Source organism: Moschus berezovskii, chromosome 16 (assembly GCF_049115385.1).
Source record: "Moschus berezovskii isolate FMDL1 chromosome 16, NW_MosBer_1.0, whole genome shotgun sequence".
NCBI classification, from domain to species: Eukaryota; Metazoa; Chordata; class Mammalia; order Artiodactyla; family Moschidae; genus Moschus; species Moschus berezovskii.
The window spans coordinates 4,761,409-4,776,147 of NC_142475.1; the positions used below are offsets into that span (position 1 = coordinate 4,761,409).

The following is a 14,739-nucleotide window of genomic DNA, read 5'->3' on the forward strand; positions in this document are numbered from 1 at the left end:
AGGAAGTTTTGAGTCTCAGACATGACATGAGCTTGGGTGAAAGCAAATTTAACTTGAGCAGAATTTGTTAATGAGAATAGAGCGAATCCATTTACCCTGTTGTAAGATCTACTAACACGTGTGTGTTTAGTCGCTCACTCGTGTCTGACTCTTTGTTGCCCTATGGACTGTAGCCCACCAGGCTCTTCTGTGCTCGTAATTCTCCAGGCAAGAATACTGGAATGGGTTGCCATTCCCTTCTTTAAGGGGTCTTCTTGACCATCTAAGCCACCAGGAAAGCTCTTGAGGATTAAATGATGTTATATATATCTGTATCTCAACTGACAGAAATATTACCTCATTTAATCCTCAAAAACCCTGTGCGGTAAGTTATGTCACCTCCATTTTACAGAATAAGAACCAGAGCCCAGGGTCACCAACTCTGATTCTGACTCCACAGCCGACTCTCTTGGCCACTGTATTGCAAGATCAATAGTGTTCCTAAAATGTAAAAATCTTTACTTCTTAATTTTTTTTGACCAGGTGATACACTTTTGGCCATTCAAGCACCTTCTGGTACACAACTGGAGGTACCTATTCCAGAAATGGTACGTATGTAGGATAGCTTTTGTTAAAATGGATCTGCTATTTCACAAGGGACAAACACTTTCTGGAGCTGAACATGAGCTAACTGTAAACACTTTCAAGTTACTGCTTTTAAGTTGCCTGTAAGTATTCATATCTGAAGTTAGACATCTTCAGTACTTTTGCAAAATTATGGCTGTGATTGATCATTTAACATATTAGTTTTTAAAAAATCTTATTTGAGCTAGAAGACATCAAGGAATGAGTGATGATACAGTCAATAACCTTAAAAAATCAGTTTGACCAATCTATAGCTAATATAACAATCCTGAGGAAAAATTTCACTTTAAATATCAACAATGATATACTGCTTTAAATTTGGTCTTTTAAAAACATTTTCTGGCTTATTGAGTCAAAGAAATCTGTTGACTCTGTGCTAATATAAATTTCATGATTTTCACTTTCAAATTTCCTAGAACAGATTTGAAAACTAACAATTTAAAAAGGTAGGAAAAAATTAGTTATCTCCTATTACCTCCTTTGCTTCTCCCAGCTATCCTAGAAGTTTGTATCTAGGCATTTATAGTTTCTGAAGCCTCAGGATACAGATTACCTTTTTGAAATGGAAGGGATTTACACTTACATCTCTATAGGAAAAATCAGTTGTCTTTGTGTTTTGCTGAATGGAAAAAATTTTTGCCTTGTGAAACTTGCTGTTTAAGACATGTTGAGATGACCACAAGCATGGTTGCCGCCACCAAAGGAGATGGCATTCCACAGCTGAGGGGAATGCTCTGAGCACTGCTGAGCACGGAATGCAGAATTACAGCAAAAACAGGTGGCTTCCAGCATTCTACAGCTGGGAGTGTGTGATGACCAGTATTTGAGAAAAGCTTACTTTCTAGGGTCAAGGGTTTTGTAGCCCTCAACATCCCATTCTACTCCTGGTCTCTACACTATTTTGACTTACTCACTTTTGTTGTATTTAGTTAGTCCCTATAGCTTTGCCTGTCTTTTTTTCTTTTTTTTAAATGAAAATATGGTAACGCATTTATAGTAGACTTGGAAAAAACAGAACAAGGTTCCATAGAGTTCCACCATGTATGAATGCTCCATTAGTTAAGTAGAGTTCCATTTTGCATGTTTGTTTAAGTAGGTAAAGACTGATAGTTGGAGTTTCACCATGGGACTCTCAAGAGGAGAATGCGTGCACGGAGAAGTGGGATACAGTAGTCGCCTGTCTCGCGTTTAACGCTTCACGCTGGTTACAAATGTCGACCTTTGTTCATTTGTTTATGCCCAATATCTTCAAAGGGTCAGAATGGACAGAAGAAATACCAGATCAATCTAAAGAGTCATTCAGGACCTATCCACGTGCTGCTTATAAATAAAGAGTCCAGCTCGTCTCAGCCCATGGTCTTCCCTGTGCCCCCACCGGACGACCTCACGCAGCCTCCCTCCCAGCCCTCCACCCCAGCGCCTCCACACAAGCCCAGCACGGCCGTTCAGGGCCTGCCTGAGCCACCCGCCTCTGAACGAAGCCAGACCCTTCAGCACACGCCGGCCACAGACTTGTCTTCAGGTGAGTTCAGAGCCACTGTTTTCAAAAGCAGAGAGGGGGAAATGTGAAGACTGCACTGGACAAGTCAGAGCACATTTCTGAATCTCTCAGTTGTGATGTTACTCTCTTATCTAGTGTAGGAGGCAAAACAGTAAACCTAATCAACAGATTATTTTGTGTCTCCTATGTGCCCAGCACTGGAATACGTATTATGAGGAAAATTTAAAAACAGATCCTGTCTTTAATTACATTTTGTTGTTTAGTCGCTAAGTCGTGTCCGACTCTGCGACCCCATGGACTGTAGCCCTCCAGGCTCCTCTGTCCATGGGGTTTTCCAGGCAGGAACACCAGAGTGGGTTGCCAATTGCCTCTCCATTTAATTGTATTACTACTACTTGTTTCATAGACTGTGTAAATATATTTACAGTTTTCCTTAGGATTCCATTTTGGAATCAAACCATATTTGTTCTTTTTGCTGTTAAAATATATAAAAAGAAATGTAAAAAAACTATCACATTTCTGTTTCCAGCGGGATCTATTAGTGGAGATATCATTGATGAGTTAATGTCTTCTGATGGTAAGTAGTTAAAAAAAAAATAACCTTATATATTAATGCTTTTCTAGAATTTATGAGTAGCATTATGGTTTAAAAGACATGCAGAACCTGTATTTTTTAACTGCTTAATGTACTGTGATGGTTCATGAAATTTATAGTTCTAGGCATCATGAAGCATTTCTTTGCCTGCATTTCTATGAAAAATAATTCATAAGGGGATACTTAATCACATTTACAGAAGAAACTTCTATACTGTTGGCATCCTAGCCCTTTTCACACCTGAAGAATCTGGCCAAGAAGAGTAAAACAGTATATCTGAGTCGACAAGAAATCTGAAAACTTAGTTTTGTAAATAGGCCCATCATGGCCAATTTCCATGTCAGCCACATCATCTAACCAAAAATAATTCCTAAAAATCAGCTAACTATAAAATTGCAGTTACTCTCTGGGCCTCCCCTTCCTGTAAGTTCTTGGATTCCTAACACATACGTACAACACACACGGCAGCTTTTAAATCAGCAAGCGTTCTAGTAACCACTTAGAGACTTATCAGACATTTCTATAAAAGCAGGGAATGTCAGCATATTTGTTCATTTATGTCTGATTCCTTTCTCTGTTTTCAAAGTGGTAGCTTATTTAGCAGATCAGAGAAAATACTAGTGTTTCTGAATCATTTTAGTGATGAGTTCAACCAATAAAAATTTTAACTTCTGTCTCCCAAGCTAAACCTATAATCAATACATAAAATGTCTTTAAATAAGAAACTTTGAAGATACACACAAAATACAAATCATTAATTTGACCATTACATTTCCTGTTGTATCTTTTTAATTTCCTGTATCACACGGGAAGCATAATTTGGCTTGATGTTTTTGATAGTGTTTTATCTTAGACGTTGTTACCTGCATGCAGAAGCCATCTTAAAACCGCATTTGTTTTGCTTGCAGTGTTTCCGCTCTTACGGCTTTCTCCGACCCCAGCAGATGACTACAACTTTAATTTAGATGATAATGAAGGCGTTTGTGATCTGTTCGATGTCCAGATACTAAATTATTAGATTCCATGGAAACTTGGGACTGTTATCTACCTCTAACTGTGTAACATTTTAGACTTCTTAATAACCTAAGTATTTAAAATAATGAATGTAACACCTTTTTAGTTCACTGATTCTGAAATGTTCTTCCCTAATACTTTCTTTTTTGCTTCACAAAACTTCAACCATAAAAACAAAGGATTCTGACTGTTTCAGGAGAAAAAATGATTTCACATCCACCAACCCTCCACCCTCAAGTAACTACTTTCTGAAGTGTCCACTTTTCTTCCCATTCTGAACCCTTCTGTTTTTTTTCCCTTACGTGAGAAGACAGTTGAAGTAGACGTCACGTCATGAAAACAAAAAAGTTGGCCAGGGCTCCTCACTTGTTTGTCTTCCACTTGTACTGCCATGAGACTGTCCGCGTTTCTTGTGTCCTCCAATCCAGACATTCACTGCCACTTATGAAGTGAAGGGTGTAAACCAGGATATATTAACTGTTTCAGTGAACAGAGTTTGTGAAGTGCCTTCTGTTTTAGCACTTTATCACATTTTGTTGACTTCTGACATTCCACTTTCCTAGGTTATAGGAAAGATCTGTTTATGTAGTTTGTTTTTAAAATGTGCCAATGCCTGTACATTAACAAGATTTTTTAAATAAAATTGTATAAAAGATTAAATTTATTGGTCTTTTTGGGGAATTTGATGCATCATTCGTGTATTACAACTGAGCCATTAATCTTGTAGCTTCATCAACATTAACTGGTACGTTTTCATGACACTGCTGAGATATCTAGAGAGAAAAAATTACATTTAAAAATTTAGATAACAATTGCAAACAAAGATGACACAGTCTACTGACATATAATCTATTCAATATAATTTCTTCCAGTTGTACTTTTGGAAGTAGAACAGTAAATTCCCATATTTAGACTCACTGTTTTAAAGTCTGAATATGCTCTACATACTACAGAGCCAAGTACTAAAAATTACAATCAATATGGGCTTTGAAAATTTGGAATTTATTAGCCAGAACAAAAGCAAGTGGTTTCTACTCACCATTTGTTTCTGCAGAGGTTCAAGGGAAAGGCCTTTTGAGAAGTTTGCCAGTTCCTTCTGTATATCTATAAAAGCTTTATTCACTCTGTTAACTTTTTCATCATTCACAATGTTTATCTTTTAAGACAAGAAAAAAGAGCAGTAATTCATGATCTTAAAACCACTGCAGAAAAAATATAGGCAACTTTAATCTTATTAAACTAATTCCACAAACTCTTGCCCATCCTACCAATCTGCAGATGATCCACACTAACATTCCTACAGTCTTACTGAGACACTTTCGACAAAAGGTTCTGTTGACAAAAAAAAAAGAATTATGTAGCTATACCTTCTACCTTGACTTCCCTGGTACAAGCAGGCCAAAATGTGCCTATAATCTTTCCAGGCTATGACGCTACCTCTCTTATCTGTGAAACGAAGACCCTGGATAGAACCCTTCCAGAGTCCCAACAGTGCCTCTCCGAATCCTCCTTGACGGAAGTGCCTGGCAGTCTCCTGAGAACAGTGGCCCATGCAGCCCTCCGTGCTTGCATCTGCAAGGTGGGGGTGGTATTCTGTTCTTCACTGCTGCTCCCCAACCATCTCTCCTTCAAAACTCTCAGCTCCGTTGCACTTTATGTGCCAGGACATTCCAACACCCCTCTCCTCACTACTGTCACCTACCAATACCATGATTACTTAGTCCTTTGTGAAAGATTGCAAACCTTGGCTCACTGACTGCCCCTCCCCAGGCCTGGCATCACTGCTTAGTGGCTTCAACAAGAACCTATCCGATGGCCGCCTAGTCTTTTCAGGTCCTGTCTCATCTCCAGGAATCGTTCCCACGACTTACCTTGCCATCACTGCCATGCATGACCTTAGGCTGCACCACCTCCTGTCCTTCTAGTTCACTTAGTTTATTAATGATTCTTAAATCTCGCTGGAACCTTTTCTAAGTTCACTACTGTTCACTCTTTCCATCTCCACTTCTTCTTTAACCTACGCAGATCCCATGACCACTCGTCAGTCACTCCTTACACCCTCTTAACTCTGCACCTTTCCCTTGATCAGACTTGCATGGCAACTTGGTTAAACTCAACTATCAGCCTTTTCTGAGCCTGAAACGGAAGCTATAGGAAGTCAACTGGCTGCCTGGCTTTATGTAAGTTCATCACCAACTTCAATTTACCTTTTTTATATGCTGCCTGGCAATCTTGCCCTAATAAGTTAGGCTACTTTCTGAGAAAATTATTTGATACTTTCTCCAACCAGGCTGCCTACCCACAGGTCTTTTCCAGTAGTATCCACAAAGTTTCTAGGACTTCCTATCTAAATAAAGTAATCTTTCTCAAATACACCAAGCTCTTCCCCAAGGCCTTTGCACTCACTATTCTTCCTGCCCAGAACATTCTGCTACCCCCAATACTTCACTGCTCTCGGCGTCACTAGCTCCTGTCACTCAGATCTTGGCTTCAGCATCAACCTTGAAGAAAATTCTATCTACAATTGTCACCCCAAACTCCAGTCATGTCATTCAGCTTTATTTCCCTTTTAGCATTTCCAGAGACATGAAACTGCTCCACCAAAAAGTTTAATTAAGCTAGTTCATGAAGACGGAAAGATAAAACATTACATTTCTATGGACCATTATGATAATTAGTATGTCCTTGAGAGCTGACTCTAGTTGCTGCTGCTGCTGCTAAGTCGCTTCAGTCGTGTCCGACTCTGTGCAACCCCACAGACGGCAGCTTAAGCTTGAAAACATTTTCTTGAATCATCTTCTTAAGGTGTCTACTTAGTCTTAAAGAAATTTATCATTCCCCAAATATTTTGAAAATAAAGCAACTTTTTTTTTTCAAATTTTGTATTTTAAGAAAAAATATTTTATCTATTTTCAGGTTTTTATTTGAGTTCTAGGTATCTCCACAGAGAAATAAGAATTACTGAGGAGAAAAAGAATGGGTGCTGACTGACATTCCCTGCCTTGGCTCTGTTGAGAGCTTCTTGAATATATATGAATTTAGAGAGAACTTTTCCTTAACATGTTTTGTTTTGTTTTTATGATTTCCAGGCTCTGAGAATTAACTTACTTGGAGCCTCATACATTTGCAATTAAAATGTTTTCCTTTCACACATTTGGATTCAAGAAAGGGAGGTTATTTTTCTTCATCATTTTTCTTTTTTAAAACAAATACTTAAAATCATCTTGCTTTTGTAGGAAAGGCTAAGAACCTGTTTTAAATATTAACATTCAGCTTTTCAGTAGCTTTACAATTAGGCTTTGCTTGTAAACAGTAAAGTCAGAGTGCTTAAGTGATACTCACCTTCTTAAGATTAGTGGTAACTGGTTTTGCTTTATTTTTAACCTTAAAGCTTTTCTGGCTGGCTATGTGGAATACATTCCTGGACTTCTGCCCTCTTAGTTTGTTCTTGGCCATTGTCTAGGAAAAAAAGAAAGAGCTCAATTAAGTTGCCCACATTTATGAACTGTAAATCAGTTAAAATTTAGGAAGTAAAGGTACCAATTAAGATGATCCACCTTACTCCTGATTATTTTTAAAACTGCTACTTGTATTAAATTTCATGTCTTTTGGTCCTACAGATTCTCCTGTTTGAGTCCAGAGACTATCTAATTCTTTTCTGCATCTCCAGCACCTGGACTGTAAGAGGCTCCACATTAATTTCTGCCAGTTAGAGTCATTAAGTAATAATACCAACACAGCTGTTTTTCTTTTCCCAACTTTCTGTGGCATCTGACAATGCTAAGCACCACCACCCATCCTTCTGCTGGTTTGCACACTACTATTCCCCTGAGGTTCCTTTCATGCGCTAAGACTGGCTCCTTTCTTCTTCCTTCTTTCCTTCCTTTCTACTTGCCCCAGCTTCACTCCTGTGTGCACCTCCTCAAAGTTAGGCACTCAGTCAGGTCTGTGTGACCCTGTAGACTGCAGCCCTGCAGGCTCCTCTACCCATGGGATTCTCCAGGCAAGAATACTGGAGTGGGGTGCTGTTTTCTCCTCCAGGGGATCTTCCCAACCCAGAAACTGAACAAACTCTGGTCTCATGCATTGCTGGAGAAGGAAATAGCAACCCACTCCAGAATTCTTGCCTGGAAAATCCCATGGACAGAGGAGCCTAGTGGGCTACAGTCTTGTGGGGTCACAAAGAGTTGGACACAACTGAACAACTAAACCAAACCAACCACTCCTGCACTGCAAAGGACATTATTTACCTCTGAGTTAACAGGGAGGCCCAGCTCCTCAAAATCAGTACATAATCTTGCATGTCCAAATCCCAGCCTTACTTTCATGACTTCCATATCACTTGTGTGAATGGCTCTTGCCTAAAAACTTTAGATATTATCTTTGTTCTACAGCTAAACGCACTAAGCCTATAAATTCTACTTTTGATGTTGAGAAACATCTCTCAAACCTGTCTTTAACAATGCATGTGAGGAACAATTTCAAAAATATTAATAGTTAAGGTTTATTAAGCTTTGACTACATGTACAAGCACTGTGCTAACATTTTATGTGTTTTTTAAGTAATTCTTACAGAAACACTTTCTGGGAGGTACTATTTCATCTTCATTTTATGAATAAAAAAACTGATGCAAAGAGAAGTTAATCTGCCCATTGTCACATTGTTAGTTGTCAGGGGATGCCACGATCCAAAGCCAGGAACACTAGATCCTGAGCTCTCATTATGTGATATGGTCTCACATATACATAAAAATGCAACACAAAACCACGATTTAGTACTGCCTAGTTCAGGACTGGGTTACTGCTTTAGTCCCTAGGACTATTTGGTTCGACTCTGGGTTGGACAAACTTTACCCACAGACCAAATCAGGTCAGGCACCTGTCTTTGTAAATGACTGTTTATTAGAATGCATGTCTGTCCATTTAATTATGTATGTATTGTCTGTGGCTGCTTTCCTGCTACAACTGCGGCTTGCAAAGCCAAAAATCCTTACTATTTGGCCCTTTAAAGAAAGATTGTCAAGCCCTGGCTTCAGCCATGTGCATTCAAGTCTATCCTGCACAGTGGTACAAAATGAACAGTCCCAATGTTAAAATCCTTCAATGGCTCCTCCAACCCACAAGAAGCAATATTCTGTGTTCTGACATGTTGCAGGAAACCTGATTCTAGCATAAATGTTTCAAAAGTATCTTCTGCTATATCTCTGTAGCCACCTTAGAATACTAATTAATCTCTGAAGACACTGCACATTCTTCCTTTCTTCCCTTCGCTCACACTGTATCTCTCCGCCTTCAATGTCAAACTTCAGGAAACAACAGAAACGGCAAAGCTTCCCGAACCCTAATTTCAGTTCAGTTCAGTTCAGTCGCTCAGTCGAATAGTACCCCTAATTAAAAAAAAAAAAAAACACAGCAGAAAATACGTATAGAAGCAGAAAGTACACATAGACAGTCACCCCAAATTAATCTAAAATCCTTCCAATAAGTAACCAGAATCCGATCATTCATTCACCAATTACTAGGTGCCACGTGCGGTACAGAACTCATATGCATCGTATGAAAGATACACAAACAAGACACACGGACAGGGGCTGAGACTGGCAGCGTAAAGCGGACTGAGCAGACGGAAAGCTCCAACGGGCCCGGGGACTCGGGGAAGGCTCGCGCAGGTGACATCCAGCGGGGTACAGGGCGGGGACAGGGGTCGCCCGCGACGACCCCGTGGAAACGAATGACAAAACAACGACTGTACACCGGTCCCCCGCCCCGGGCTGAGGGCCCAGGACCCGGCCTTCGGCCTGAGCCCGCGGGCCGGCGGCCGAGGACAGCCGCCCAAGGCAGCGGGCGACCGAGCCGACCTCCGGACGGCAGCGGCCCGCAAGGCCCGCCCCAGACCCGAGAAGCTTCGCGCCAGCGCCCGGGAAGTGTCCTTCACTAACCTCTCACCAGGCGTCCGACACCCTCGCGCAGCCTCTCAGGTTCCAGGCGACGCCATCTGCTCGCGCGAGACCCGGAACTTCCGGGATGAGAGGGCGCGTCAAAGGGCCTCCCCAGGGCCGCGGTTCCGCCCCCGGGCTAAGCCCCGCCCACAGGGCGTGGTCCCGGCCCAGAGCTCTGTCTGTAGACGGAGGTAAGCACCGCCCACAGAGCGCGGTCCCGGCCCAGAGCTCGATGAGTGGACAGAGATAAGCCCCGCCCACAGAGAGTGGTTCTGCCCCAGAGCTCGGTGAGTAGACAGAGGTAAGCCCCGCCTACAGGGCGTGGTTCCCGTCCCAGAACTCGGTCTGTAGACGGAGGTAAGCCCCGCCCACAGAGCGTGGTTCTGCCCCAGAGCTCGGTGGGTAGACAGAGGTAAGCCCCGCCTACAGGGCGTGGTTCCCGTTCCAGAGCTCGGTGAGTGGATAGAGGTAAGCCCCGCCCACAGAGCGCGGTCCCGTCCCAGAGCGCGGTGGGTGGGCAGAGGTAAGCCCCGCCCACCGGGCGTGGTTCCGCCCACGCTGGTTCCCACCCACTCGAGGTAGGGCCGCCCTTAGGGCCGTCTCCGCCGCGCAGCCCCGCCCGCCGGGAGCAGCCCCGCACGGTGGCGCGTCCGGCCTTGAGGAGCTCTACTCGGCGGAGACGCGGGAGACGCGGCGCGCCCCGGGGTCCTCGCGCGGGCTCGCGTACAGAAGCCAGCCGGCGCTCCGCGGTCCCCAGAGCCGCGCGGGCCGTCTCTCAGGGTCCGGCCCTCGGCCGCGTCCTGCGGGCTGGCCGCGCTGCGCTCCCCGGACGGAGCACTGGGGTGGGTATTTCCCGCTCCAGTGCTGAGAGCTACCCTTCAATGAAATACGCGTTTCTTGTGAGGAGCCAATTATCATGAAAAGTTTCATGATTGATTATAGGAATGCAGAGTCTTTTCTTCCTTTAACCCATCAGTGACAGAAGAATTTATTTTCAGACTAAGAATAAGCATCTATAACATATTCTATATAATAAAGTAGAGCAGACGGGACCTTCCGTCTTTTTGCCTAGGTCAGATTCCTGGAAATATCTGTAGGATAAGAATCAGTAACACTCTGCAGTGATGGAAAAACGACACTTCTCAGGGTATTCTAAAGCTGATCTAAGGCGGATCACAGGCTCTATATTTTTATTATTTATTTTCTGTAACTTGAATATCATATTACTGGTATGTATGTCTGGCTCTCAACTAGTTCATGCACTCTTCAGGGGCCAGGCTGACTACTCACCTTTATATTTCCATCCAGGATTCCATATTTCCAGTGCATGGAAGTTGTGGCATAAACATTTGCTGAATGAAATAAAATTTCCTTAAGTATAAGAAGCAAAGAGATTGTAGCCAATACACTAAAAATGACTTTAAAGCTCTATCAGCTTTAGCACGACTGAAAAATACCCAGAACACTTCTTTTTAGCTTTTTGTAGTACTGTTCCTTGGAAGTGATAGGTGTTTGACAAATATGTTTTTAATTTAATTAAGCAGATTTTATTCAGAATAATCTGGGCAAATGCCTAGAAATCCTGAACCTGAACCAATTATAGTCACAAAGGATGGCTTGAGTATGAAATATCTGAAGGTAAGGAACAGTGAAATCCCTATCACAAAGGCAATAAAGATATTCAAAGAGTACATGAAGTCCTTTCACATTTTTTGTGATGCTAGGTTACAGTGGTTAAAAGTTATAGGAATTGAGGAATATTTAGCAAATGCATGTTTAAACAGAAAATTGGTGACTGCAAAGGAGGCAGTGAGCTATTATCATTTGGCACTCCAAATTTCAACTGTTTAAAGCAAAATTAAAGGCTGCTGTGATTTGCATTTACCATGTTTAGCTGATAATGTAAACACTCAAGTTGTCTAAAGCTCAGCAATGATTTTGAGATTTTTTTTCCGTCGATATTGTTCTGTTAAGAGTCTATATGAGGCAGGAGGCAGATGGGCCCCCCAGGGTAAAGCAATCAGAGATTCATTCTTTACTGACCAAAACTCCAAGACAAGAATAGCAGGGCAATCAAAGGGAGGAGTTTGGCCCCTGCACAGACCACATATTCCTCGTCCCAAAGTCAGGAGACCCTCCCTGGCCGCACATGCACAGAAAAGGCTCCTTTGCTGTTCTACCCAGATGCCTTTTTGGCAGGATTCATCTTGGCTATGATGCGTGCACATACATGGGAAGACCTTGAGATATACCGAATATGGACTGTGTGCAGACCAAAATGAGTGGCCAGAGGAAATACGGAAGAAATGCCCCACATCAGTGATTTAAACTGCCACAAGGGTGCAGCTCAGGGACTCTTGCCTCTGAGTCTGCCCGTGTGTCTGTCCATACGAACTGTACTTTTTCCTCCTAATAAATACTTTACTTGCATCACCACTTTCTGTCTTTGGAAGTTCTTTTCTACAGCGCCAAAGGGCCAGGGCCCTTGTGACTAACTGCTGGTCTAGTCGCTGGGATCTGGTGCTTTCGCTGCTGTGACCCAGCCTCCATCTCTGGTTGGGAACCCCAGCCCTGTGCTCCAAAGGTGTTGCAGGCCCAGGTCACCCAAGATCATATCTAGACTAACATCGACAGTTTCTGACTCTCTTTTTGTGTATTGTTTGTTCAGAACTATGTTGTTCTGAAATCCTACTAAGAATTACGTAATTGTCTGTACTTTGTTGAATAAGATAGAAATTACTGAGGACTATAAGGTATAAGGATTTCATGAACATCTTTTTATCCTTTTGGATTAGAAAAGTCATGAAGGGTGCTTCTAGAAATTCGGAAAATTCAGAAAAGTGTAAAGAAGGAAGTGAACAGCCAGCAGTTACTGCATTCTGTCTTAACTCACCATAGTCTTTCTCTCGTTTGGATTACTGCAATAGCTTCCTAACTGGTTCCCCTGCTGTAATCTCTACCCACCCCAGAAGGAATCCTGCTAAGATGTTAATCAGATCATGTCATTCCTTAACTCAGAAGTTCCAGTATTTCCCACATCACTCGGGATAAAGGCCAAAGTCCTTCCAATGGCCTGTGAAGCCCTATTGACAACCTCCCTCCCCGCACCTCCTCCCCGCACCCCTGAACCTAAATGCTCTCTTCCTTCTCTGCCTGGAGTGCTCGCCCACTAAGTATCTTCAAAGCTCCTCCCTCTCCTCTTTGAGTGTGTGTGCAGCCGCTCAGTCGTGTCGAACCCCTGCTGACCACATGGACTGTAGCCCACCAAGCTCCTCTGTCCATGGGATTTTCCAGGCAAGAATCCTGGAATCCTATTTCCTCCTCCAAGGGATCTTCCCCACCCAGAGAGGGAAACACGCCACCGCCCCAACTCCCACCCAACTCCTGCGTCTCCTGGGTTGGCAGGCAGATTCTCTACCTCTGTGCCACCCGGCAACCTCTTTCCTTCTTCTCTCACACGCCCTTGTTCTCAGTGACGGCTTCACGACTCCCTCTGTAAAATCCCAAGGCATCCCGCATGCCTGCTCTCCTTCTCCACCATCTAGCTAGTATCACCACGTGGCATCCCATATGTTTATGTACTTTGCTATTACCTGTCTCCTCCTGCTGGAATGTGAGCCCCGTAAAGGCAAAGCATTTTACCTGGTTTTGTGCGCTGCTGTATTAGTTCTCTAATGCATAATGAATCACTCTAAAATTGAGTTGCTCAAAATAAGAGTCTTCATCTATTGTCTCATGATTTCAGTGGGCTTGGAATTTGTGAGAGGCTTGGCTTGATGCTCCTGGCCCAGGGTCTTTCACGAGATTCAGTTAGATATTGGCCGAGGCTGAACGCATCTGAGGGCTTGGCTGAGACTGGAGGGTTTTCTTGCAAAGCAACTCACGTGGCTGCAAGCTGGTGCTGGCTGTTGCCAGCTTGCCCCAAATCCCCTCCTGAACTTCTCTGTTGGACTACTTGAGTGTCCTCTGCTGTGGAAGTGGGCTGGTCCCAGACTGAATGGTCCAAGAAAGCAAGGGAGAAACTGCAATATCTTTTATGCCCTACACTCAGAAGTTGTACACCTTCGCTTCCACTGAATTTTCACAATTACACATGCTGGCCCTATTCGGTGGAGGAGACTACAAAAGGAGCTGAACACTAGGTGAGAATCGTTGAAGACTGTCTTTGAAGCTAGTTAGTGCAGCAGCTGTATCTACTGTGCCTATGCACATAAGGGAGCCCAGCAGATTTTTGAGCAATGAATAAATTACACCACTTAACTTTCTAAAAATATATTTCTTTGCAGCCTTTTTTTCTAAACAGATAAATTATCAGGGGGGACCAGCCTCGATATGACCCAGGGTATCCTCGGGATGAACGGCGTCGGTGTCAGAGAGAGAGAGAGAGAAAGAGAGAGAGACAGGGGCTGATGATTCCTTGGTTTACGCTGGAAACCAATAAAACCCCAGCACGGGGCTTGCTCTGTTTACGTAGGCCGCAGGCGCCCTCTCGAATCACTGGAGGCACCCCACCAGGGCACCCCCTCGAGTGGGTCTTAGAAGCCCAGGCAGATAAGTAAACTCAGAGGGCCCAGCGCTCCAAGGATCTCAACCAGAAAAAGGAGAATAGAGAAAAGGATGGAAAAAGAGAAAGAACGACAGGGGGAGACCAAGCTTCAGTGAGCAAGGCCCAAAACTTTATTTTCCAGTGCTGCTTTTATACCCTAAGTTATGCGCATAAGAAACAAAGAAAGGGAGGTATAGATTCACACCAAAATCACGTGGGGTCAGCAGTCTTGACCCTTATCAGGATCAGGGCTTATTTTTGTACATCTCGTGATAAAAGTTTTTAGGTGGTTTACATCATCTTCTGGCCAGGGGGCCTGCTAACAGTTTATGGCCCTCTCTCCTAACAATAGGTTAGTTAGCAAGTAAAAGACTTTTCTTTTAAGGTGACTTTCCTAAAGTTAGGTGCTAGACACATAACAAAGTTACATCCTATAAGGCACCGGTGTAGTGAGCTGCAAGAAAGGAACTTATTAACTTAAGATCTGATGTGGTTAAGTCAAAGGATTAATATATTTCCAA

The 14,739-nt window shown here is 43.1% G+C and overlaps 2 protein-coding genes across 5 annotated transcripts in view; one reads left to right on the forward strand and one right to left on the reverse strand.

Annotated features, from left to right (window-relative positions):
• E2F5 (E2F transcription factor 5) overlaps nucleotides 1–4,227 on the forward strand; it is a 42,547-nt gene extending 38,320 nt beyond the window's left edge. For all 3 annotated transcript variants that reach the window (XM_055431820.2, XM_088844652.1, XM_088844651.1), the window contains 4 exons: nucleotides 523–587; nucleotides 1,879–2,146; nucleotides 2,655–2,702; nucleotides 3,629–4,227. In XM_055431820.2, coding sequence (XP_055287795.2) covers nucleotides 523–587; nucleotides 1,879–2,146; nucleotides 2,655–2,702; nucleotides 3,629–3,738 — 491 coding nt within the window. In that variant the 3' untranslated portion in view covers nucleotides 3,739–4,227. The remainder of the gene's footprint in view (nucleotides 1–522; nucleotides 588–1,878; nucleotides 2,147–2,654; nucleotides 2,703–3,628) is intronic.
• Nucleotides 4,228–4,377: 150 nt separating this feature from the next.
• RBIS (ribosomal biogenesis factor) lies at nucleotides 4,378–9,829 on the reverse strand. Of its 2 annotated transcripts, none has more exons than XM_055431823.2 (4): nucleotides 9,673–9,829; nucleotides 7,077–7,193; nucleotides 4,774–4,890; nucleotides 4,378–4,507 (listed from the first exon to the last, which is right to left on the reverse strand). In XM_055431823.2, exons 2-4 carry the CDS (start codon nucleotides 7,188–7,190, stop codon nucleotides 4,436–4,438), a joined length of 303 nt encoding a protein of 100 aa, XP_055287798.1. In that variant the 5' UTR covers nucleotides 7,191–7,193; nucleotides 9,673–9,829; the 3' UTR covers nucleotides 4,378–4,435. The 2 variants fall into 2 exon arrangements, with proteins under 2 accessions (XP_055287798.1, XP_055287800.1); XM_055431825.2 differs by lacking the exon at nucleotides 9,673–9,829 and adding an exon at nucleotides 9,009–9,109.
• Nucleotides 9,830–14,739: the final 4,910 nt, after the last annotated feature.

Excerpts from the sequence above, each read along its gene's own strand:
- RBIS (XM_055431823.2), bottom strand. The coding sequence starts at position 7,190 with ATGGCCAAGAACAAACTAAGAGGGCAGAAGTCCAGGAATGTATTCCAC. Across the intron at positions 4,891-7,076 it reads TTACCACTAATCTTAAGAAG|ATAAACATTGTGAATGATGA; the intron begins GTGAGTATCACT and ends TTGTCTTAAAAG. Across the intron at positions 4,508-4,773 it reads AACCTCTGCAGAAACAAATG|ATATCTCAGCAGTGTCATGA; the intron begins GTGAGTAGAAAC and ends TTTTCTCTCTAG.